The sequence below is a fragment of the Maylandia zebra genome, linkage group LG2 (assembly GCF_041146795.1).
Source record: "Maylandia zebra isolate NMK-2024a linkage group LG2, Mzebra_GT3a, whole genome shotgun sequence".
Classification (NCBI taxonomy): Eukaryota; Metazoa; Chordata; class Actinopteri; order Cichliformes; family Cichlidae; genus Maylandia; species Maylandia zebra.
The window spans coordinates 18,241,351-18,251,714 of record NC_135168.1 but is presented as its reverse complement, the minus strand read 5'-3'; the positions used below and the strand labels follow the sequence as shown (position 1 = coordinate 18,251,714).

The window sequence follows — 10,364 nt, the reverse complement described above, 5'->3', positions numbered from 1 at the left end:
GCAGTTTCTAAACACTTCAACCCTCTCACATGTCGATCCAGGACTCTGAGATCAACAAAAACCAAATATCTGAGGAGATAACTTCCATAAACTTTGGTCGTCATGCTGAAGTCCAAAAAACCTGCCTTCCCCTCCAACATCCACCACCCCCATATTTCCCTTGATTGCTAATTTCTATTTATATGCCATGAGGGGAAATAATGAAAACCAGATGAGCAGGCAGAGGAAAGCTGAAGCAAGCCTTTTGGTGATGAATGCTGTGGAGGAGGATGACTGTTTATAGAGTATATCCTGCTCCACTGTGACCATGCCGGCAGCAGTGCCCCGGCTAAGAAAAGGACTGTCCCAGTAGGATGTGTGGGTTGGAGCTTCCATCGTGACTCACTTGGTAGTCATGCATGTTTGCACTTGTATGGCCCCCAAAAAAACCCAAAGCTGCAGCTTGGGACCCGCCAAGCCTGACAACTCCAAATAGCATTACGTGGGTGTGTGGAGCAGCTAAATTTACTCTAAAACAAGTGCAAAGAAGGGGAGGAGGAGGAGGGGTGGTGGTTGTTACCATTTTTGCCATTGAATTACTTAATACTGACTCAGAATTCATATCTTTTTTTTCTCGATGGAGTGCTAGTCGTGTGACGAGTAAAATGTGACGCAGTTACGGAGCAGTTCACGTGGCAGGATGACTGAAAAGTGAAAGAAGCCATTCATGGGCCTTGAATGTTATTTTAGACACCTCAGCTGATTAGATCAGAGATTTAAGAGACGTGTTGCGGACTTAACAGAGCCAAGTTCTGAAAATGGTGGGAGTAGGATCTGTTGCCTTATTTGGCTTAGGCTGGAAAATATCAAGTAAACACTGTCTTCCTGTTCACCGCCTTCTGAATACAGTGTAGATCTTTTCCATCCCCCTCATCCATAGTGAGGAACGATAATGAAACCTGAAAAAAAAAAGAGGCCTCCTATTGTATGCTATCATCTAAGGGCCAGGAGCAAACAGGGCTCAAATTGCAGCTGTGAAAGGTAACAGGAAATTGACAAATCGCTAATCCTAACTACTCAGAGCAACAAAAGGTACATTCCACCAAGAAAAGCCCGGTGAGTACTCACCACCAACTTGAAGGGATGTTTTGTGTTTTGTTTTTTCATGTAAACTTATGATTAAAATAAGACTGTATGCTAGTGAGTTTACTATTACTTTTCTCGTCTTTAAAGCGCTTAAATAATTATTCCTTAAAAGTGCCAGAGCTTTAACAGTGGGTTCTAGTTTACTTTAGCTGAAGACGTTTTAAATAATCCAAAGATCCGAGGCCTGCTGCAAACAGCAACCAAGGCCACTGCGATCACTTGTAGCTGATAATAGACACGGTTGTGTTGTTTTGTCGCCAGCGCTGCAGCTCTCCAAATTTAAACTGCTGTATATTTTTTCCTTTGTCCAAGAGAATTTCCTGTTCACCTTTTGTGTTTCCCCAGCTGCTGGTATTTGTGGCTGACCAACCAACTCTCAAAGTGATGATCTCATCTCTTGGGGGCCCGGAGGTGGAGAAGTGCGCGGGTGTCAGTGGTGGGGGTGGAGGGGTTCAGTGGACTTCCCACGTGATAAATTCACTGACAAAAAGAGCTGGCCAAATGGGGGACTGCGGGTCACAGTGGGGGCTGGATTGGCCCCTGTCATTGCCTTTAGTGCAGGAACCATGCCATAAAAGCCCAGCATTGATAGCCCCGGTTTATTATCTTTGAACAGGTGGCCCCGGCTACTCGTAATGACCGCTCTCATATCTGATGGCACACACTCTTGGGTTTGCAGCGCGGAGACCATTTGGGAGTTTGGGAACATCCCCATCTGGCTGCGTTAAAGCCCAGGGAATAAACTACAGTACATAGTTTGTGGTGACTTGTTGGCGGGTGAGACGAGAGGGGGGTTTAGAGGGAGAGCTACTTCCTGTGAGCATAACTCACTCTGAAAACGTGGAGACTCTGTTGATGCTAGCAGCTTCGGGGCTAATCATGTCAATGACCTGTATTGTTTAGCTTTCAAGGTTACCGAGGAGAATCGCAGCAAAGAAGCCCTCCAAGAATGTAAACAGTCACATTTTGAGCTACAAGCTGTTTCTACTTGTAGCTTTAAAGAAAAAAAACAGGAATTCCACACCCAGCGTGAACACACACACACACACATGCATACACACATGGAACAGTGATTTGCTGTTCACCACTGAACTCCCAACTTAAGAAACAGACCCACATTCCCTTAAAAATCAGCCAGCGGCCATCCATCAGATTTAGTTACTGCTTCTCAGCAGGGCAATCAAGACACCAGACAGTGCTATTTTTTCATTAATTAATATATTTTCTGCGTTAAAGTTAACATAGTTTTCTTTTGTGCCACCCTTTAATTTTTCAGTAAGTATTTGATATTTTGTTATATTCAGACATGAGTAAATTTAAGACTGTCTCTTGCAATAAATATCATAAAATAATAGAGCTTCACATAATAAATATTTTTTTTAACAAAAAAAATGTTTAACAGACATTTTTTTCTTTTAAAAAATAGCCAGAATTCCTCTTATGGATTTTTGAACATACAATTTACACAAGATAAAAGGAAAACAAAAAACATCGGAGAATATGCCACAGAATGTGTATGAAAGGTTCAGATGGGTGGAAGGAGAGAAACATATCCAAGTGGAGAATACTATGAGATGGATGTGCTTTCGTTAATGCAAAATGAGCATAGAAACCACGGTTTTAGTGTGGTAGCAACCAATAAACTCAAACATACCTGCTTGCTATGAATACCAGGTAACAGCTACATAATTGCCCTATAGTAGATCGTCCTTCACAGATTTGGTGAGAGGCAGATCCCACCGGGCACACAGACCCGGAGGAAAGTGCCTACCTAAAACGGAAGAAAAACTTTTCATATATATATAAAAAATAGTGTTAATGAGGAGCTGAGGATAGACATAGAAACAGTTAAGGCAAACACTGGTCTGTAAAAACATGGTCCTGATCCAGAGAAAATAAAACTAAAAATAATCGAGTGGTTTTCATTACTCCTTTGCTTAGCTCCTTAGGGTTCTGCAGCGAGGAGGGGAGGTGGGTGGGAGGTGCTCAGAATGTCTGATAAACATTAATTTGTGACTATCATTATCATTGTCATCATAAGATCCGTTTCTAGAGTCTCCTGTGCACAGGCAATCACTGAGACCTTGGGAAGCGATCAGGAAGGCTTTTCCTGGGTCTGTGGGGCCCAGCTCTCCAGTTTACAATACACAGTGTTGGAGTTCTTGCAGCGACAGCCAGGTCTCTTAACCCGGTCATAGCAACCCTGGCATGCCTTCAGACACCCCTTGACAGGTGGGTAGCATAGCAGACAGGGGAAGAGTACCGACATTAATCCCATGCACAGGAAGCGAGAGCAGCAGTGGGAACGTGACAGTGAACAGGGGTGGTCAGCACATGAATCCCCCTCATCGTCATTGGAGCAGTGGTAGAAGATGCCCTTAACAAGGCACATACACGTGCCGTGCTCCAGTGCACTCTCAGCAGAGCAGAGGCACTGGCCATTACACGCCAGACATGAAGGCAGGCTCCTGGGTGCTGTGCAGTCGGTGCACTTGCACTTCCCACAGCGCTCGCAGATGAACTGGTGCCCAGCAGCAGCCACCACCTCGTTGCCAGAGCCAGAAAAGTCTGATTTCCCTTTGCCCTGGGGCTTGAGTGGAGCCTCTAGTGGAGGCTGGTAAAATTGAGGTCCCTGCTGGGGCTGTAAAAGGGCCTTGGGCTTCGGCTGAGTCCGAACAGGCCGATCCACTCGGTGGTGATGCTGTAAGCTAATGCCAGGTCTGGTGGGGGGTGAGCGTGCCAAGAGTCCCTGCTCAGAGGAGGCACTGCTGTTGCTCCCTGAGCTGGCGGCGCTTCCTGTGCTAGTAGAGCGGCTGAGCCCTGGTGCCCGAGGCCCACCATACTGCTGTCCCCCAACCAACACACTGCCCCCAGCATGATGGTGGTGACCTGATGACCGGTGCTCATAATTGTTGTTCACATTGACGAGGATGACCTCGTGAGTCCTCTCCTGCTTTTCATGGGGTCTGGAGACCATCCGGGGTGCAGGGGGCCTCCGAACCACTGAGGGTCCCTCAGTGTACTCGTTGCTAGAGCGGATGGCCTTGATTTGTTCCAGAGAGAAAATGCCGGCATGCTGGAACTCCCGCTCGTAATCCGACCTCTGCCGACTCTCTAGGGAAGGCTGTTGGATCACCACTAATGAACCGCCAGGGCCATGTTGACTTTGGAGCTCCATCTGGGGGAATCACCACTTCCGACATTCACCGTGGACATGCATCGGAAAACCTGCCGGGGGGGGGGGGGGGGGGGGGGGGAGAGACAAGGAAGAGGCAGGAGATATGATCAGAAACAGTCAAGCAAAAAATAAAAATCCTTGTTCTAGGAAACACAGTCCTGATGGAAGAGGGGTTAACACAATCCCAAGTGTTTTTGGATTCAGAAATAATACTAATAAAAATCTAATACTAATATATCATTACAAACATTCTTGACGCATACCATAGCAGTTATTGCACAGCTATAACATAAGATGCTGAACAGTGTTTATAAATTAATGACAAATAAATAAGTCTTTATAGTTAATCCAGACCAACTGTCTTCACCCTGTCAACATGACAATATGTCACTTTTGAGCCCGTTAAGTGAGGCAACCCGGGAAAAAGTTGACTATTAACAAGACTTTTTGTACCTTCCTCCCCAACAGGCACACATCTAAACTTCAGCAGGCCCTACAAATGCTTCCCCTGCTCATTTACATTTGTATGACTAGTTAACATTTAAATGCACCGCGGCGACGAAACGAGGACACTATCCAAGGGAACTAAATGAGCTGCCTCACTTAGTATTCTATTACTACATCAAAAAGGATTTCAGGGAAACGGGGACAAAAGTAGAGCTAAAAAACTAAGGTCAGATCAAGTTCCGACAAAATATAGACGGCAGTTAAAAAACGCTCGAAAATCGTCAGATTAAAACCTTATTTCAGTTCCGAGAAGCCCCCAATTTTTGAAGTCAATATGAACACACACACACACACACACATTTTATATATATATATATATATATATATATATATATATATATATATATATCGTATTATAGGAATACGATTAGGAATTTGAACTTGAGTCTTTGGGGATGTTATTAAGCACAGCCGACCTGCAGGAGGCCGAAACTTACAGTTTACAAAAACATAAAGCCTAGGTGTCCCGTGAAGGGCTCCTTAAAACTATTAACGATTAAATAAAAATAAAAACTACTACAATCAAAGCAGAAAGATCGATTTTGCGGCTTTGCACATAAACAAACTCACGTTTCAACTACATTAAAAATATTTATCTATACATTTAATAGTCTATCCGTCAAATGGCGCACTTTAAATAGGATCATATGCACAGAACGCGCTCACATGAGAAGGCGTTGTTTGCAGTAATAAAAACAGGATCTTATAAAAACCAGAGCCGGAGATGAAGAGACATTACAGGACGCGTAAGACGGGCAAAACTTATGAATGAAAACAACCGCCATGGGGGAGGGGTGTTTGTTACAGCACAGCCTCGGAACAACACTGGCGTGGAAATCCATCAACTTCACCAAGTAGTCGCGATCAGTTCAACCCACAGCGGATTCTTTATTTCATGGCGAACACATGGAAAATAAGACGAAAAGTCTTTGCGCACAGCAAAACATTTGGACTTTATTGCTGCAGCGGCGCTTTCTAGGTAGCTACGTGCCCTACTATCGGGCAACAAATGCCCTAAAACCAAAGCAAAATGCGCAAAATAAGCGTAAAATCACTAAGAAAATGCATACCTATATGCAAGCATCCATAGCGTCGAATCCATCAACCAAATAATCTACCAAAACTCCATCCAAACGGAAGGGGCAATGTCCAGCTGTAGATTATGAGGTCTAATGCATAACATTCAGTCTGTTAATCCAAGTGCGAATGTATCCCTTTGCGTTATTCCCTTTTTATTTATTTTTTTCGGTTAAGTCGTACTGAAAAGTTCAGCGTGTGTTACGCGTGCATCTGTCCCAAGATAAAGTAAATCCACGGCGGAGCTCTGATGAAGAAGGCTGAGAGGAAAAAATAAATAAATAAACACGCGCGAGCTTATATCCAAAAGTTGCTCCTCCTCGCGTATCTGCTGAGAATTGTATTTGAGTTCTGGCTGTTAGTTATTGTTGCGGGATATCTGCGCTCTTGTGCAAAAGCGTCGTTATGTTGCAGACAGCGGTGCGCTCTCTTCTGCTCTGCGGGCCTGTTCAGCACTGATGAATGGGGGCTCAGGGCTTAGTGTTTGCTCGACAATCCAACTCCCATTGGCCAGCCACTCCGCTGAAAAAGGATACATCGCATCCGTTCCTGATTCATTGGGCAGATGTGGAAGGCCGGGCGATAGAGATGTGTGCACTGGTTAAGGTGGAACGGCTTTTTAAAAACGCAAACGTTGACTCAACGAGGGGGTTAGGGGAAGGAAAAAAAATACTAGTTTCCGTTCTTGTGGGTTATGATTAATGGTGTGAATGAGGGTGATGTGACTAATAGTGACGTATTAAACGCCGTATTTATTTATAACATTGCTGAGTTGTCATTATTGGTACCATACACACGCATCAAAAAAAAGGAAAGAAAACCACTTTACGTAGATTCAGAATTTCTGATTTATTTATTTATTTTTTGTCCATGTTTCGAAAAATGTGCACCCAAATACCACGATGGTCCTTATAAGCTGAAAAATAAACCGCATATTGTTTCAAAAGGGGCATTTGATATATTTGTACTGGGCACAAAAAATATTTTTATAGGATTTTAGAGGAAAATATGAGTAAGATTAACGACAACAACATCAAAGGTAATTATTATAGGGTTTGGATGAGAAATATAAGTTTAATAAATATGGTTATATTAGGTTAAATCTTTCCATGTCAAGGAACCTCATACGAATAGAGAAAAGTTTGTTATAGAAATAAGAAAGAATCATATATTGAGTAAAGTAGCTCCTAAACTGCAGTTTCATCGTGTCTGTGCTCTGTAGCTACCTGTTCACTGCTGTGAAATAGGGATCCATACACATCTAACTCATTAGTCTCTGTGAATTAAATACAGACTCGAGCCCAACCAGTTTCTGCCCACACAGCTGTGTCATTGTACAGACAACTCACAGAGGAAGCATCAACAGGATGTCCTCTGTCCTCTGTGGAATGTTCCCATTACGCACTAACTCGTGTCATCAGAGGAAACACAACGTGTGGCAATGAATGTTCAGTTTGTACGATTCTCTGATATGAAATCACTATCAGAGGAGTTCTGTGTTGATTTCTGTTTGGGCAGCGGTGGGGTGGGGATTTGCGGGGCAGTGTGCGCTGTAGCTTCAGACCACCTTAAGAAAAAAGCTGCCCTGCAGCCAGGGGGGAAAGGCTCCCCTCCTCACTCCTGCCACCCCCCTCTTCTCTGTTCCTGACTGTCTGGTTTGATTGGTGTCGCGGATGCGCTACATCCGGATCCATGAGAAAAGGAAGTTCAATACAAAGTCAATTTATCCTATTCAAATGGAAAAATCAATAGATGAATGACCCCCAGTGCCATTTCGGGTCAGCAAATGTTTAAAAAAAGAATCGAACAAAAAGACCTGCGGAGTGTAAAAGTGACTCCGCGGTGCAATAATAACTTAGAGGTTGTTTGTTTTTTTCAGGCCCGATGTAAAAATGTAGCTTCTTGATGATAAAGAAAGCCCTGGTAGACCGACAGATGGCCGCCTGGATCCCTGCTCTCAGTGGTCTGAAGTGCGGACGGAAATCTCACGATTACAGCAATTAGTTGATTTTCCATGGGTAGATGTGATGAATATACCAGCCCGGCTGTTTTTTCTCCCCGTGGATGCGGAGCAGCGGTTCACCAAACTCGGGGTTTAGGAACCATCAGGGGTCCTTGTCTAATGCTGCTATTTAATTCCATAGATGTCCATGTGCCTGTGGAATATTCTGATTAGAGGGCTCACACTGCCCACCAACTGTATAATCAGTTAGACAACGTTTTTACCAATTTAGATTTTATTGCAGCTTTACCCAACATGTCCTGAAAACGCAGAAAAACCTGTGATTTGACTGGAGGAGTTATTCAAAATCCAGAAGAGCCACAACTCATAAATTACACAAAGTGGGACTGGAAACATGTAGGACGGGCAGATTTATAGGTGAATGTTAAGCTACAACAAACCAGAGCATAGGAGGTATTTAAATCCAATCAGATCTATAAGACTGCACTGCTTTAACGTGATTTGGGACGTGTTAGTTTACGGGTTTTCTCAGCACGCTGATACTGCTGTAAATTCACGGCTGGATGTCTTTAACAGTGCAAACTACCACACTGGCTCACCACTGTTATATGGGATTAAAATAAGGCAACCAAAGACAATAAGTGGATCGATGACAGTATGAATACATTATCATTTTTATTTGATCAAACATGACAGCACACCATATCCTTCAAAGTCAAAAAATAAAGCAATAGTGTCAATGCTGCAATAAAAACAGAGTCTTATTTTAAAGTCAGCGATTTACAACTGATGAGATTCTTTGGCCTAACGTTGTGGTTTGAAAACATTTAACACTGTGTAATGAAGCAGACTGGTACAGTTAACACATATACACAACTCCAAACTAATAAAAAGAAGAAAATCCTAATTTTGACTTTTTCCATAGCTGTGTGGTCAGAAGAAACACAGGCCACTGTGTTGCTGCTGATAGCTGATATACGACTGGATGACAGAGTCAGGGATTCGGGGCTTCACAGTGTTCAGGGCACTTTCAAAGTGTCTGGCTTCGATGTGCCGAGCTTTGATGTCCTCTTGCAGGGCCAGGAGGGCAGCCTCTCTACATACTGCAGTTATCTGGGACAGGAAACAGACACAGTTACAGTCAGCAGTCAGGCAAAGCACTCCATCCACTGAGCACCACTGAATCATATGAGGGGGCACATTTAGATGCTGATCGATGTCATGATAGATTGTAGGTTGTCATGTAGGTTGATGTGCTTCAGTAACAGAGCAGTAATTTAGTAAGAAAATCAAACCTCATATCTTTTATGACATATAAAAGAAGAATCTGAGAGAGTGTTTAAGAAGAGTTTGAACAAAAACAAGATGAACACACTGTTTTTTGTTTCAAGTTTAGAGTTAATTTGCAAAACAACAATGAACCATGGTGAGTTAATTTCATAAAATGTGCTTCACTGCAGTTCCCTGGTGTAGTTTTCCTTCTCAGTGCTTGTCCAACTTTTCTGATCTGCCATGTCTAAAATATAAATACAGGCATTCTCCTGCAGCCTTGTTGCTACAGTACTGATGGAATTATGCAATGGCATGGAGGAGTGCTGCAGTCAGCGCAGGTGACCTTTGAGAGAGATTCTGCACACGCCAGAGGAGTGACTCACTTCCGAATTGGTGGCGATGGCTGATGAAGGCCAGGCACCTTTCCCAGCAGTGCCAGCCTCCTCCCTTTTGTTGAAGCATAGCTTTGTTCTCAGCCAGTGTAGCTTACACAACTCCCTCCAACTAGAAAAGCCTTGCAGGAAACTATTGCTGTACAACCACTGATAAGGTCTGGTGGGAGGTTAGTGGGACAGGTAGTCATGTGATCCTGGAGAGCTGTCTAATAATGAATGGTAAAACAAGGCATGTGTCCAGGGAAGAGACTGGCCACCCCCCTACAAGTACAGTATGATGCATGCTGGGTGGTATGCAAGTTGATTTTCTTTTTTTGTTTTTTAAACAATGAGCATTACTCAAAAATGGATAAAGGCATCGACTGACAGAGAAAATGCACTTACATGTAAAGATAAGGATACATTAAATCAGCTGATATCACCATGATGCATTTAGGACATCATCCTAGTAAGGTAGGCTTCAATATTTAGCAGAAAATACATTTTGAAACACATTTTTCAAAATGACAGTCATGGCGTTTTGCAAGGCATGAGAGTAAAATGAGGGGAGATAGCTGTCTGAATGTGCTCTGGCCCTGCTAGCATGCATGGCTCAGGACAGGTGCTTTGCAGATGTCAGGATGTGAGGCCCATTTCCCCCCACATTCTGTTTCAACCCAATGAGCAACATGATTTAGGCAGAGTAAACACACGGGGCTGGGTTAATTTTGTATGAGGGCTTCCCATCATTCAAGTCGTTTAGGCCTGTCAGTAATAATGATGCAAAACAATGAGGCCATGTATCCCAGTTGCATGTTTACAAACGCACAGCGGCTGAGCGAGCGAGCAGGGAAGAGGGCAAAAGAGA

The 10,364-nt window shown here is 43.6% G+C and overlaps 2 protein-coding genes across 3 annotated transcripts in view; both read right to left on the bottom strand.

Annotated features, from left to right (window-relative positions):
• Positions 1–2,324: 2,324 nt before the first annotated feature.
• spry1 (sprouty homolog 1, antagonist of FGF signaling (Drosophila)) lies at positions 2,325–6,489 on the bottom strand. Its single transcript, XM_004553704.2, has 2 exons — positions 5,881–6,489; positions 2,325–4,353 (listed from the first exon to the last, which is right to left on the bottom strand). Exon 2 carries the CDS (start codon positions 4,301–4,303, stop codon positions 3,221–3,223), a length of 1,083 nt encoding a protein of 360 aa, XP_004553761.1. The 5' UTR covers positions 4,304–4,353; positions 5,881–6,489; the 3' UTR covers positions 2,325–3,220.
• A 2,021-nt stretch (positions 6,490–8,510) lies between these two features.
• afg2a (AAA ATPase AFG2A) overlaps positions 8,511–10,364 on the bottom strand; it is a 108,868-nt gene continuing 107,014 nt past the window's right edge. The window contains exons 17-18 of one of the 2 annotated variants that reach the window (XM_014408562.3): positions 8,749–8,963; positions 8,511–8,700 (exon numbers count right to left, since the gene is read on the bottom strand). In XM_014408562.3, coding sequence (XP_014264048.2) covers positions 8,784–8,963 — 180 coding nt within the window. In that variant the 3' untranslated portion in view covers positions 8,511–8,700; positions 8,749–8,783. Of the gene's footprint in view, positions 8,964–10,364 lie in introns of both variants that reach the window. The other variant, XM_076889797.1, reaches the window with a different exon arrangement.

What these genes read in the sequence shown, in the direction of transcription:
- spry1 (XM_004553704.2), bottom strand. Translation starts at nt 4,303, where the DNA reads ATGGAGCTCCAAAGTCAACATGGCCCTGGCGGTTCATTAGTGGTGATC.